The sequence below is a fragment of the Dermacentor albipictus genome, chromosome 2 (genome assembly GCF_038994185.2).
Source record: "Dermacentor albipictus isolate Rhodes 1998 colony chromosome 2, USDA_Dalb.pri_finalv2, whole genome shotgun sequence".
Lineage (NCBI taxonomy): Eukaryota > Metazoa > Arthropoda > Arachnida > Ixodida > Ixodidae > Dermacentor > Dermacentor albipictus.
The window spans coordinates 152,658,174-152,673,949 of record NC_091822.1 but is presented as its reverse complement, the minus strand read 5'-3'; the positions used below and the strand labels follow the sequence as shown (position 1 = coordinate 152,673,949).

Below are 15,776 nucleotides of genomic sequence, written 5' to 3'. Positions count from 1 at the left end.
AAGAAGTGCGGAACGGTAGATCTTGTTCTGTGGTTCTTCAAAGTTGTGCGCCTTCTGCATATCAGGAGCTTCCCCGAAGACGTCGTCCTCCAGAATGGAGGACGGAGGACCTCCGCGCCCTCATGGCAAGGCGAGTCCCGCGGCGGTAGCCCTGTCCGTGGGAAACCGCGACATCACCGACTGTAGGCTTCCCGATTCATCTGACAGCTCAACAGCGGCAGAGATGGACTCGGACAGTGATTACACGCTAGTCCAATCGCGCCGCTTGAAGCGCAAGCTTCGCCGGACGTCAGCAGGCAGTGATTCTACTCATAACAGCAGATGTGACGAACGGGTCTTCTCCGTGGGCTACACCCCAACAACGGAAGGTACGAATATGAATTCGTTGAATAGACAATCACTGACCAAATACTTCGATCGAATAGCCTCAGGACATGTGAGAGAGATCCGCATTAATGCTCGGAAGAACATTCTGACGGTGGACGTGAATTCTCAGGCAGTATTGGAGGCTTTGAAAGGCATTCAAGTGGTTGGCAACATACCAGTTCGCTCATTCCTAGCGTACGGCAAAGATACCTGCACTGGTGTGATATCGGATGTGGACATTGACATAAAGGAAGACGACCTGCGATCTCTATTATCGTCGACAGTACGAATCCTCGACATCCACCGATTCGGCCGCTCCCGGTGCATCAAGTTGGTGTTCGAGTCAGACTCTTTGCCAGCATCGGTCAAAGTAGGTTATGTGAGGCACTCAGTGCGTCCATATGTACCACGACCATTACAGTGTCACAAGTGTTTCAAACTGGGCCACGTGAGTGCTGTGTGTAAGAATCCTACGTCGTGCCGAAGATGTGGTGGTGCTCATCAGGTAGACTCCTGTGAGACTGACGCCATGAAATGTGCAAATTGCTCCGGAGCCCATGAAGCGACATCCAAGGACTGCCCCAAAATGGTAGAGGAGAGGCAAATTCTGAGAAAAATGGTGAGAGAGAACTCCACGCACAAGGAGGCTGCCGATTCCGTCCGCAAGAAAAGGCGCCGGTTGCGGCAAAGGCGTCGCCGCTCCCAGAGCAAGCCTCGGGGTAAAGAGGCACTTCCTTTGAGTACTTGGATGCAAACCGTGCCACAGAGAGAGCAAGGCCGGCACACACAAGATGCGCCTCCCCCAGTATCTCCGCGCCCGTCAAGGAATGAAGCGTCATCCAACGTGCGTCCAACCTGTTCGGCTATTGAGTGGCCTTCGCTACCACTGATGGCTTCCGGAGGAGATACTCCTTCGGCGCTCCCCAAGTGCCGGGAGAGTACTGAAAGGCTTGGAAATGAAAAGGTGATAGACATGCTTAAACACCTAGTAAACACTATGCGTATATTACTCTCCGGATTGGCAACGCCAACTGCACTGTCGGTCGTGAAGGCGTTAGATGCTATGGAGCCGCTTTTAGCGGCTCTAAAATAAGGGTATTAATCATGGCTCTCACGATAAAACACTGGACATTGGAACAGAAGATGCATCATTCTGTTATAATGCAATGGAATGCTCGAGGTCTATGCGGCCGCATGTCTGACTTTAGGCAACGAGTATTCAAATACCGCTTCCCAGTGATCGTGATATGCTAGCCAAATCTCACGTCGGAATTTCGCCTTTCCGGATACGTTAAGCTCTGGTCACGTGAAGATGGACCCAAGAGCAAAGTGTTAATGTGTATACGCAGTGACATGACGTTTGTGCGGAACGCGATCACTCCACATGACAGCAATGAATATGTGTGTGTGACACTAAAACATAAACTACATGTGTTTTCGATCATCGGCGCCTACATACCTCCTAGACAAGGACTTGAACTATCTTATCTATCCACTGTATTACAAAGCTCCCCAGGCCCTCATGTTGTTATTGGAGACTTCAATGCTCATCATCCTTACTGGGGAAGTGCCGCAATGAACTGTCGGGGTAGGAACTTGATGGACTTCATAGACAGTGAAGGTCTGGCTGTCATCAACGATGGATCTCCAACTTACATCCGCGGCACTACCTACGGAAGTTGCTTAGACCTCACTATTGTATCTCGGAGCCTCCTGCCCTTAGTCAACTGGTGCTTGGACATAGAAACGCATGGGAGCGATCATATACCAACATATGTACAGATGAAGTGGTTTGTGCAATCAACTCCACCTGCTGTACGCTGCACAGATTGGTCCACATTCTCTACATCTGTCGAAGAGTACTGCGGAGACATCACTTCACCATCTGATATAGAAGACATTATTGTATCATCAATGCAGAAGACAACTAAGCTCATCTGTGCACCTACATCCAGAACGGCGATTGATATTGAATATGAACGACTCCGAGCGATCCGTCGTAGAGCGGAAAGGAAGGTTAGGCGAACTCAATCGTCATTAGACCTTGTCTTATGTCGACGAGCTCAACGAAAAATACGGCGTCACCTTCAAAAAATGGGAAAACAACGGTGGAGGACCTTCTGTTCGTCTCTGGATCCTCGAAAGCCACTTTCTAGGATCTAGCAGGTAGTACAAAGCCTTCGTGCCCCTCCTCAGCAAAAACATCCTTTCCGTGCTCTAGCACTTCACCAATGTCTGACGGAAGTGCAGGTTGCCGAAGACTTCTGTAAGAGAGTCACCCGTACTGATGTTACAGCATGTCCAACATTGGATCGACCCGTGCTACCTCCTAAAGATGACCGTCTTGACCTTCCTTTCACGATGCCGGAATTGGAAGCTGCACTAGCTGCGTCTAGACGATCTTCTGCGCCTGGACCTGACGGTATTTCGTATACTGCTCTGTGCCACCTTGGGATGGAAGGTCGGAAAGTCCTGCTGTCATACTATAACGCCACGTGGTCAACCAGTACAGTCCCGAAGCAGTGGAAAACCAGCCGTTTGGTGGCCCTCCTAAAGCCGGGAAAATCGCCTTACGAAATGTCATCTTACCGGCCAGTAGCTTTAGCTAGCTGTGTCGGTAAGGTGATGGAACGGATGGTACTCACTAGACTAGAATGGTTCATGGAAAAGAATGAGCTTTATCCTGAAATGATGACCGGATTTAGACGTGGCCGGTCTGCAATAGATGGGGTCATTGATCTCGTGTCCACGATCGAACAGGAAAAAAAGCGCCACCGACTTGTAGGAGCAGTTTTCTTAGACATAAAAGGAGCTTATGACAATGTACTGCACGAAGCCATTCTTGATGCCCTCAGTAATCTAGGCATCGGCGGCCGTCTCTACATGTGGATTGCAAATTACGTAGATGGTCGTACAGTCTTCATGTCCACGAATGCTGGCGAAACGACAAGACACGCTGTGGTCTGTGGAGTGCCTCAAGGAGGAGTTCTCAGCCCGACCCTTTTCAATGTTGCCCTTATTGGCCTTGCGGAAATAATTCCTGATACAGTACGCATCAGTACCTACGCAGACGACATATGCATATGGGCATCCGCAGTCACGCGACCACAAGTTCGTGCCAGATTGCAGCGAGCTGTTTCTTTAACGTCTCAGTACCTGCAGTGCCAAGGACTGCAACTGGCCCCAGACAAGTGCGCTGCGATAGCGTTCACACGGAAGCTTATGTGTTGGTATCCAATTATGATCAATGGAAATGCCATCCCATATGTCACCCACCACAAATACCTCGGCGTTGTCATTGACCGCGGTGTTTCATGGTCGAAACATGTGGCAATGTTGAAGAAAAAATTAACTGGGCTTGCTCAAGTTTTTCGCTTTCTGGCCGGTATGAAATGGGGTCCATCTGAGCATTCGCTACTCCGGCTGTACCAGGCTCTCTACGTCGGATACATTCGGTATAGCCTGCCAGTTTTATCAAGTATGAACCCGTCATGTTTGCGTACGCTGGAAAGTGCCCAGGCGCAGATGCTGAAAACATGTCTCGGTGTTCCACGTTGCACCTCAACCTACGGAACAATTGAGGAGGCTCGCGTCACCCCTTTACCTGTCTATCTACGATGCGAACCTCTTCGAGTATTCCTGCGACTGCTTTGCCGTCACGGACGTCATCCCTTATCGAAACTACCCGATATACGGCCGGACTCCACTTTTTCAAGAGCCGTTAAATGCCAAGCATCTGCCATACCAGCATACTTTGCCCCGGCTGACCTTCCACATATGCCCCCATGGGTAATGTCCAAAATACCGGTACGTCTATCTATTCCCGGAATTTCTAAAAAATCGCGAATACCTACCGTCGGCCTCAGACATTTCTCACTTGAATATATGTCGAAAGAATATGACTCCGCGGTGAGCGTGTATACAGACGGCTCGGTCTCGTCGTATGCGTCTGGTGCGGCTTTCGTCGTGCCTGCGCATCAAGTCATTCGACGGTTTCGTCTGCATAACAAGACGACTACAACATCTACGGAATTAGTGGCAATAAGAGAGGCCGTTAAATATATTGTGCGACAGCCTCCCCAAATATGGACAGTTTTCAGTGACGCAAAATCGGCTCTTCAACTACTTAGAGTGGTGTTGAAAGAAAGCGCTTATAGAGTGTTGGCTCTTCAAACTGCCGAGCTCTACACTTTAGCGCAAGAAAACGGCCACCACATCACATTTCAGTGGATCCCTAGTCACTGTGGTATACAGGGCAACGAACTGGCCGACGCCGAAGCGAAGAAAGCACTCGAAGAACGAGAGTCCCTGCTTTCAATTCCCTTTTCAAGAGCGGACGCCAACTGTCTCCTCTCCAGTGTCATCCGAAAATTGACAGCGAAGCACTGGGACAATCCAGATAATCGCCACAGACGACTCCAGAGATTGGACCCCAGCATGAATTTTAGGCTACCACCGAAAATTCAACGAAGCGATGCCAGTCTTCTGCACAGACTAAGGCTGGGGGTAGCGTTTACGCGCGGATACGTGCACCTCATGCGACGCACCGAGTCTCCACACTGTGAGGTGTGCAATGTGACTGAGACTATAGGTCATGTGCTTTGTGACTACCCTAAGTTTGTGGAAGAGCGTGATAGGTTGGTCAAGGACCTTACGCGTCCCGACAGCGCACCGTTGTCGGAGGATATTATTTTAGGCTCTTGGCCAGACGCTCAGTCGAGTTTTAAGGCCATCAAGGCATTACTGAACTTTTTAAAAATTACGGGCCTGGACTGCAGACTTTGAGCATGCCCAATTGCTTGCCATATTTTCTACATCTTCCTTCTATCGTCATCGTCACCCATCATGCACCTCTTTCTTCCCTCTTTCTTTCCCACTTCCCCTTCCCCCAATGCCGAGTAGCTGGCTAGAGGAATATACCTCAGGCCGACCTCTCGGCATTTCGTGTCATTAAACTTCTTTCTCTCTCTAGGTTTACCTAGGCCAATTACTCACAAGGGACTCTGATCATGGGAAGTAAATTTACAGAATAATAAAAACTGGGCTGGAGCGCATTCGGCAGACATTGTCAGATCCTGACTGGAATCTTACCATTATCATTAAAGAGAAAGGTGTACAATCAATGCATTCTACCGGTGCTGACATATGGGGCAGAAAGTTGGAGACTGACAAAGAAGCTCGAAAACAAGTGAAGGACTGCGCAAAGAGCGATGGAACGAAGACTGTTAGGCATAACGTTAAGAGACAGGAAGAGAGCGGTGTGGATCAGAGAGCAAGCAGGGATAGCTGATATCCTAATTGACATTAAGAGAAAGAAATGGAGATAGGCAGATCATGTAATGCGTAGGTTAGGCAACCGGTGGACCATTAGGGTTACAGAATGGGTGCCAAGAGATGGGAAGCACAGTTCAGGATGGCGGAAGACTAGGTGGGGTGATGAAATTAAGAAATTCACAGGCGCTAGGTGTAGTTGGTTGGCGCAGGGCAAGGATAATTAGAGATCGCAGGGAGAGGCCTCCGTCCTGCAGTATGCATAAAAATGGGATGATGATGACGACGACGACGATGACGACGATGATGCGAGACCCGAGTACCTGAAACTGATGATAACAGCTGCGCAATAGAGGCCGTTATACAATTTGACACCGTCTAGCGTCACATGCCCAAATGGTCGCAACGTTTCAGCCTTATTTACCAACAAGTGATAGTGTGGGGCATGTTGCAGACATACCATTAAGCTAAAGCTAATGCTAAAGTGTCAAGCATCGGCAGCTTTTGTCTCATTACAGACTGCATAACGTCTCCAGCAAGAGCCTAAAAGGGGGATTCTTTCAAGCGATCAGGTTGCTTCAAATCTGGCCCCATATATTCACAAAAATATAAATTAAGCTAGAATCGTTCATTGTAGAAATTTCCAGCCAGTTATGACGCTTTACATATTACCAGCGAAGGCGGTAGGCAATGGCAAAGAGCACATTCGAACGAACAGCTCTACCAATTCAGCCACTGGTGCCAAACACACATGAATAAGCAGCTCATTGTCTGCTTGTTCATGGTCTCTCTTTGCGTGCTGTCTTCCTTTGTGTTGGCCACTGCTGTCAGGAGCACTATTTGTGCTAGTAAGAACAATAATGCACCACTGTTTGATTGATTGATTGATTGATTGATTGATTGATTGATTGATTGATTGATTGATTGATTGATTGATTGATTGATTGATTGATTGATTGATTGATTGATTGATTGATTGAGAGTGAGTGAGTGAGTGAGTGAGTGAGTGAGTGAGTGAGTGAGTGAGTGAGTGAGTGAGTGAGTGAGTGAGTGAGTGAGTGAGTGAGTGAGTGAGTGAGTGAGTGAGTGAGTGAGTGAGTGAGTGAGTGAGCAAAAAGCCCCGGGGTGCCTGGTCAAGGAGCGCCAGGGCAGAGGTCGTATGTTCGAACGTGTTAGATTGTTAGATCTTTGACAATGTGTATGCCTTTGCAAAATAGAAATCGTGCGTCTTTTGTAATTGTGCACTGGGACCAAGAAGCCGGCTGAGCGCAACTTCTCACTTTACACATGTTGCACTGTTCTTTATTAGAAACGGAACGACGCGAGAGCGCGTTAAACATGCTCGTCGTTCAACGTGGTCGCTTCAGTTGACGTCATACTTTACCACGCGATGCGGAGTCGGTGATGCGAAATGCTCGTGTGAGATATGTTTCCAAACAGGAGGGCAATACATGTTAAGAAAGCAACTATTGTGTCGTTTCTGCAAATAAAACCCTCATGGGATCAAAACCATTTCGAAGGCCTCAACTATACGGCGCTTCTCATAGCCCCCTTTGTAGCTTCTGGAGTTTAAACCTCACAATCAATAAATAAATAAATCAATCAATCAATCAATCAATCAATCAATCACCCCAAAAATCAGTCAATGAGTCAATTAATCAACAAGTCAGTCAATAATAATCAGTTAATTAATTAATTAAGTAATCAGTCAATCACTAAATCAGCAAAAGATAGATTGGTTATTTTTTTATAAAACGACGATATAGAAATTCCCCCGACTGGAACTTTCTCCATCATGTCGTTGCCATGAGATGTTCATAGTTACTCATAAATGTCGTCATTACTCATTCTTCCGCTTGAACATCTGCGTTTACAGTGTACTAACATTGTTAAAGAATGAAGCACATCACTGACCAAGATCAAAATAAAAATAAAATGCCGTTTCAGGATCTGTTTGGTTCCGTCATTTAAAAAGAAACGTCATTTTATTTTGATTGTGACTTTCGTCAGTGTCATGCTTCATTTTCTAACAATAATTTTACCTGACCAGACGGTATTCCGCCGAACTACTGACTACAGTATACTGTCATGTTTTCTTTATATCAACATGTCATGATTTATTGACTGCCTTGCTTTTCTACTTGAAGGTCTGTGTTCATTGTACTACTGTGTTTGCATTTAAATACACTTATCTGTTTGGCTTTTCCTGGTTGCGCATTGATGTGTTTGTATAGTATTAAATGTATTAACACTGCACTGATGTAATCCACCCCTTATGTGATACTCCTCCCCCCCCCCGCCACACAAACACACACACACACACACACACGCACATACACACTGGTCAGGACACAGGAGGAAGCTCTAGCTCGAGGACAACTCAGATTTCTCTAGTAAAACACATCTAAAACTCAGAAGTGTTTTTTACGAGATGAGTGCTGGACCGATTGGAATGAAGTTTGTTGCATTAAGGAAAAAAAGGTTAAATTCTGGTGACTCTAAGGAGCGTAATTTTGATTTAAATCATAAAAAATTTAACAAGAGCTTCCCAAAATTTTGAAAGTTATCAACTAATTGAAGCGCATAGTTTACAAATCCGTAATTTGGCACCAAAAATCAATTATCGCAGTTCTGCAAACTGCACCCGACAGAGGATTGCAAGCGGGCAAATTCATTATATGAGCTTACAGCTCAAGTGATATTCCGTTAATGTTTGCGAGGGTTTAGCAAACGCCCCACTCACAAATCATTACTGTATTTCATTGAGGTGCATGACACATCAACTTTGTCCACTTTAGATGTTTTACCAGCTGCAGTTTACATAACTGATACTTATTAGTTATTAATTCGTAAACTTGATAGCTCGGATCTTTAAATTTTGCAATATCTTAAATATATTGTTACGGTGCATTTGGACAGGACCCTGCTCGCAAGAGAGAGAGACGAAGCGGAAGTGGTGGACTGTCTCCTGGAGCTGTGACCTTTGTACCAGCCTGCGCGTTTACCGCTAACTTCTCCCACCCAAATTCTTGTATACACGTTTGTGCATCGGCCTCCCTCTTCGCAACAGTCTAAAAAAACTGATCCCCTAAATAAAAAGTATGCTGCCTACAGCCACTAGATCTGTACTTCTTGTTTCTCTTAGGTTACATAACACTAATCGAAATCGGTGTTGTTGTTTCCGACAAAAAACGGTTTCTTCGATCCCTCGCATTCAGATAGGAGCACCCGAGCCAAAGCTTCCTCTTAAGGCAAAGAAAAGAAAACTGAAATGCGTAGTGACAGAACTTTATTGCAATGGAGTGCGCAAAACTGAATGTCCAACCCTCCTCCGCTCACGCTTCCGACGCAGGCATGATCATGTACTTCTGCTACGGCATCAAGAAGAGCAACCTGGAATCGCTGATGGAGGAGCGCATCGAGCTCAAGATCCCCACGCAGGGCTTCACCCTGGAGGCGCCGCCAGCGCCCCCGCAACAGCGGCAGCAGCAGCAGCCTCCCACCGCTGAGGAGATCAGCGCCAAGCTCGCCGACGTGGCCAACGGCCGGCCTCCCCCGGCGCCTCCGAGGCCGTACGAACCGCAAGAGGATGAAGTTCCCGCGCGACGCTGGCACACCTTCGAGTGATCGTGGAGCGGCGACGTCAACGTATCGAGACACGTTCCCCCGTGGCTTATACACCGCGACGTTCTGCGGGGGGCGGCCCCCGGAACAGACGTGACTTGCGTGTACGGCAACCGTTCGAAACGTTTCGGCAACCGCAGTGCTTCTTGCCACGTTATATGTGGAGAGCTTTCCCGCTCTCCGGCGGGCGTTAGTCATCGTCAGGCAGCGTACGTGTTATCGTAGATGCTTTGCCAAAAGTTAAGAAGCTGTTGCGGGCGCGTGGCAAGAGCTGTCGCTGCAGGCCCTGTGAAGGGACGCGCAGCTTTCGTTGCTTCGAAGCTCAAAAAAAAAACGTCAAGCAGGACTGTCTCTTTCGAATCGCTAAGAACTGTGGGTCACCGAAGGTTCTGCTGTGATCCCGCGGTATACACGCTGTCCAGCGACAGCTCCGGTCAAAAGCGGCACCGGCTTCGAGACTTTTGTTTTAGCACTAACACTGTCGAGGGGGTAAAAGAATTGGAACTCTCAGCTGGCTCTCGACCTACAGATAATTGGACGGCTACGAATCAAGACACTCCGAGCTATGGTATTTCGCGCAGCTGAAGCTATAGCATTTCGTTCGATTCTAACCGGCGGCCAGTATACAGTAGTTCACAACCCTCTCCACCTGGCCACCAGCTTGGGAGAGACCGCGCTCGATTGCACAGTTTCGAAGTGTGGTATTTTTTTTTTTTTTCGCGCACTTTACCGCTTGCCTTAGCTCTAGCACTGACAGTCTTGCGAAAGGCATACGCACTTGCCAGGTGACGTGTAGGCGCCATCTTAAAAGAGTATTTGCGAACTGTCTGTCTGAGCAGGGCTATCGGCTAAGCGCGGTTCTTTCGCAATATCGTAGAAGCGCGCTGCGTGTTCCGAGACCGCGAATGTCGACTGGTGGAGTCTCTTAACATTCCCCACTCCAGTGCCTGCACACTGTTGCATGTCGTGCATGTCGGCATGTCGTGCAGTGCCTGCACTGCACTGTTGCGCACGCTCGCGAGCATGAGGCTATGGCGGTGGTCTAACTTAGGAAAACTTGATCTCTCTGCACAGGCGAAAACAGTAAGGCAATTCGTTGGAATCAAACTGCAAAAGATGTGCTTGCACAGCATCAGAAACGCGCCCGTTTGCCCTCTCTTCTATACGTCGCAGCAAGGAAAGAGGAAATGTTGAAAGAAAAAAAAATGGTTTGTGGATTTCTTGTCGGTGCCGCAGCGCTGTTTGCCGTTTTACGTCGTTCGGAACACCCTTTTCCCGCGAACGGACAGATCAGTCGTCATAAAAGGTTGCAAAGACACTCTTACGCCTCTATGCATGTGGCCACAGTCCGGTGAACTGAAAGAAGGCTTCCTCCGCACCTTTCTCCTAATCCAGAAGCTAACAGCGTGGCCTTTAATGGTACCGTCAACAGGTCCATTCGCCCACTTTCCGCTAGCATATCGCTCTTTCTTATCTCAATGGAAGGTCGCCTGAGATTGGGAACTTGTGAGGTGTGTAACATCTGGCGTGGCCCATACATAGAGCGTGATTGGTCATGTGCCCCTATTGGATGTATTCTGCATTAGAATTCTAGAACATGCCAATTGGAAATATCCAGCCGCCCTCTTCCGCATCTACAGAACTGGAGATGGCATCCTGTGCGCTGACAAATTCCGCCATCACATCGGGCTCGCCATTTTGTCTGCTTTGATTGGTTCGCGGGGCGGCTGCACAAACTCTGATTGGCTCGAAACTAAAATACGGAGAAATGTGAGTGTCCCGAAAAGCACGCCCGGAGCAATGAATACCTAAAAGTTTTGATGGCACACTCCAAGTTGGTTGCCGCATATCTGGGTGGCTTACATCCTCAGCTGGAAAGCCTGGAACCTCCCAGGTAGACTGCGCAGTGTTCATTTATTCGAACAAACTTTCTTGCCCCTTAAAAACGTACAATCGCCATTGCCCCTGTAGCCTCGTGCGCGTGTGCTACTAAGAACTTCAAATTTCGTGTCATGTAGTGTGTTTCGCTGCGTTACTGCTAACTCCAACGTTCGTGTATCCGTTAAAAATCGCTGCCATCATTCAAACATCATTAGGGCTACGGTACAGACATATGGTGACCGCGTTGCGACGGCCGTACAAACGTTAGTGCTATCTTTCACGAAACATGTCACGTGGTCTTCACGGGTCAAACGGTAGGCGTGCACGACGTACCGAACAGGACACGGCAAGCGCGGGTGCAATGTACGTGGCCTCTCTTTGCGCCTCACCGCCATCTCCGCAGAGCGCTGTATTTGTTGGTGGGCTGTTCGTATCTGAGGACAACGCGCGGCCTGTTGAACTGTGAGCATTGTTCTTCGAGGCACGGGACAGCGCACGCGGTCAGACATGATGCCGCCGAACCTCGATATAACGAACACACGGATATAACGAATTATCAGAGGTAAACCTAGAATCTGGCCTGTTCATGCTCTATTTTACGGGATATTCCTCAAGCTGTGACTAAACCTGAAATTCGCGATCCGACACAGTATCGGTTATAACGGAGTGAAGTTTCGTTTGCCCGTCGCTCAAGATACGCATTCTGGTAGAAATCGTGTCGCATGCATTTGCCGGCTGGTTAGTTCGAACGCCTGATATAATGAATAACGGATATAGCGAAGACACTTGTCCCTACCTTATAGCGAGGTTCGACCGTACAGCTGTCTAGGAGGCAAAATCACGAAGGCAGATCGAGTTCTGAAGAGGCCGCGGTACTACATGTATCTCTCTCGTGGTGCCACACTGACTGTCAAGCCCGGATAAACGCCTAACGAAATGTACCCACGTCTTCCTGTAGTCGTCTCGAAGAGACAGTAAGCAGCAGATTTAAATAAAGAAACATAATAATACAGTCGCGTGTGCGCGTAAAATGTAATGTACCGTACACAATATAGCCTGTGGATAGACCGTACAATGAATGTCCGCTTTACCCGTTCCTCCAAAGCGTATAAGGTGTTTCTACGTGGCGTTTCTTGAGTGTATTGTTCTTCCGTTTTATGCGCGACGTATGGTGCTACCGTGGATGTCATATCAAGCGTGGAAAGCGGAGTCTTTTGGAAGTTGCATAATTATCAGCGCACGAGTTTTCCGTGTCTCGTGTGTACGATGTCAGTATATCAATTACGAGTGTCGTCACACACTATATGCAGTCAAACTCGATGGTAACGAACTCGTCCACAGCAAATTCTGCTCCACGTAGAACACGCATCACTTAATTCTTAAGCGATATCCGTGCAAAAAGACTAACCGAACATTGGATATGTTGAACTATGAGAGCGCCCGGAGCGGCTTGTTCTTTTTTTCTTTCGCCTCTGGTTTGCGAATCTGGCATTTTTCAGACACGTGACTAGTGTACTTTGACAGCGTGTTCACGTAGGGTGCAGTACGATGCATAAGCCGATAATGAACTTGACCATGTCTGGTTGTTGTCGCGTTGATTATACGTGTGCTGCTGCTGGGAAAATCAGGTCGACATGGGCGGTTTGTCGCGCGCCTCTGTTCTACCCGAGTATAAAGAAACTCATCACAAAGGCTTGTTCGTTAAACCAGAGTTAGGGTATATCGAAATACTTGACCTATCGAAGTATCTCTAGGGCACGAACCAGTTTGTTAAAACCGAGTTTGACTGTCGTTGATACGAGCCGACGGCGTATTATCTTCAGAAATGAAATTATTTTGTGTAACGCGCGCTTGCCTCCTTGTATTTTCGGCTCGCTCGCTAGATGACAAATGAAACCCTGTTAATATCCGCGGCGCCAAATTCTATTTATTGTTTAAGTTGAAGAGCTTCCAAAATGCTCCATTTACGAGGGTTCAACATATCGTTTCTTTATTTATTAGTTTATATTTTACGTGCGAATAACGCGCACTTTTCTTCTGAGCATTGTGACGTATTGGACATATCGTTTTCCGGTAGTGTAGATTCTATAAACCTGTACGCGCACTTTGTAGTGAAATTTATCGTGACAGACCAATGCGAAGCAAATGAATTAGAGACCATAGCATCGGTATAGCCGAGGAATTTCCTCGATGTTGCTGTTTCGTAATGGTCACTTGGCTATCAGATGTTGCTGTGTCGATGCTGGTGTACGTTGCATTGACCCGTGCCTGTTTATTTCAAATGTGCTCTTTTCCTTACGTCGTTGACATGCGCGTGATGGTGTAGTACGAAACTTCCGTACCGCTCACGTAGCTGTCTCTCGAATTTACGACCACTACCCACATCAACTCTGCCATAAAGCAAAGAAAACATGTGTGCCCAGAAGGTCGCTCTTAACCTTGTATATCCGGCAGTTGTGTCCAAAACAAATTTTCTTTCTGTCACTTGCCCGTTCGACATCTTCGACTGCATAACCTCTACAATAATGCCGAAATGGCGCTGTTCACTTGTGCTTGCGCCAAGAAGAACAACGCCACTACGTGTTGAAACTCTACGTCAGTGCAACGAAATTGAAAGCGTGCGATGATACCCTCGTAATAACCGTAATTTTGTTACAATAGCACTCGTTTGTAGCGTCCATGGTGTAGTATAGTGGCGCTGCAACGATTTCTGTTAGTTCGCTGTTTCCGTCTTTTTTAGTTTAGGTTTCGTTATAACGAGTTCCTTCTCTTTGACAGGATGGTTGTCGCGCGAACGGGCAGCGTTTGTTTTTTCGTGTACATAGGGCGGTTGTTAGGTGAATTGTGCGCGCCGGACATCTCGAACGAAGCGAAGGTCGGATGGCCGACGCGTTTGTAGGTCGGATGGTTTTAGTGTTACGCAGGTTGTGATTCCCCGTCGCGGAAACGGATGGAACTCTTCTCATCGGTGACATGTCTTCGTTGTTTTTGAGAGCGAGCCGAACGCACACACTGTCACTTGTTTCTTGTCTACTCTTCGGGTTACTATATATATATACATATACATATACAGTGTGCAATACGTATATGTCGTGCATGAGTATGCATCAGTCATCAAACAGGGCGCTGTTCTGCGCGAGCTGCGTGTTGTGGCTGTGGTTTTAGCGAGTTTTAGTGGGTCGTTGCAGACGTCCCTCTCTGCCCGAGAAAATTGTTCCCCGCCGTATAACGCTACTCAGCCTTTCTTTCTTTCTTTCTTTCTTTCTTTCTTTCTTTCTTTCTTTCTTTCTTCCTTTCTCTCTTTCTTTCTTTCTTTCTTTCTTTCTTTCTTTCTTATTCCCCCGCTTCTGAACTCCTCTGTAGAGTTCCCGATTCCGTTTAGTTCAAGTCATTCCAGTGTTCACCAAAGAGTCACTCAATATGAACGCTCTCACGCGACTACAGCAATGCATTACTTCGGTTTCACAAGTCTATGCCAGGAGACGGAGGTGTGACGTTTTTACTCTTTCATTGCCGAGGAACTGCAGCTGTCTAACGTTCAATGAGCGGCAGCGAACATCACGGTAATTAAGCGGCTCAACGGGAACAAACTTGTGGCTATAGACGCAACGACCTAGCGCAGCTTCTACGGGCGAAAGTGCACGTATTCCCCCAATGGAACATGGTCGCACTAACAGGAAACAGTGACTGATATTACAGGGAAATCATATCATTTTCAGGAAATCATAGGGTAGGAGGATGAAGTAGAGGTGCTGGTAGGTGCAGGCGCGATTGGCATTGGAAATAGCACCAACAACTGATCCACCCGAGCGCCATAATAAAAAAAAATAAAATATCAGAAAGCAAAAGACATATCAAATGCATCATTCAAGTTCGAGAAATTGTATGATTCAACGTACTGTCGCATCTCCAGTATGTTTTGTTAGAGTCTGAGAATTTCATCGAAGGCTTTTTGTTTTCTGTTTCAAGGCAGGTTGAAAGATGCGTATTTTTCTTTGTCATACCAGAAATAAGACTTGGTGCTTGACGCTTTTCAAATTATGTGCCTTCAGTCCGAAACGCATGACTTGAGTTTTTTCTACCACCTTGGTAGTCAACGTGGTCTGTCTACCCTAAGGAAGTGCTTGCGCTTGATGGATGGATGGATGCGAAACTTTAATAGCTTGCGCTTGAGCAACGAAGCATATTTACCGTGCAGGCCGAACGCAGCAGTCTGTGACAAAGTTTAACTGTTCTTATGTAATTTATGGATATTTGCTAATTTTGTCATAGTTTTGTCAGTAGATTGAGCTTTCATTTTATTGGCGATTTTTCTGCCATGACAGAAGAAAGTACTTTCTTTTCCGCTTTTAAGAATAAACGCAACAATGAACTCACAAGTATAACGCATTTAGGGTAACTAATATGGTACTCTTATACTCCACCTTTTCGATCACATTTAGTGAGGCTGTAAAGAGTTGGTTACTTGTGAAGAATTGAAAAGCAGCGTTGTGCGCTGTTGTGCACATAGCAAGATCGCTGCTAAGCTACATAATTTTTCCAACATTTTTTGGCATTAACGGGAATGAAGCGACCCAATTATGGCTCCTCGAGCAATAAAGCAGACAGTGATTCGGCAATAATTATACCTGACA

The 15,776-nt window shown here is 47.0% G+C and overlaps 1 protein-coding gene across 2 annotated transcripts in view; it reads left to right on the top strand.

Annotated features, from left to right (window-relative positions):
• Positions 1–12,604, top strand: part of LOC135899864 (probable cationic amino acid transporter) — a 203,714-nt gene extending 191,110 nt beyond the window's left edge. For both annotated transcript variants that reach the window (XM_065429257.2, XM_070534109.1), the window contains one exon: positions 8,990–12,604. In XM_065429257.2, coding sequence (XP_065285329.1) covers positions 8,990–9,264 — 275 coding nt within the window. In that variant the 3' untranslated portion in view covers positions 9,265–12,604. The remainder of the gene's footprint in view (positions 1–8,989) is intronic.
• The last annotated feature ends 3,172 nt before the right edge of the window (positions 12,605–15,776 follow it).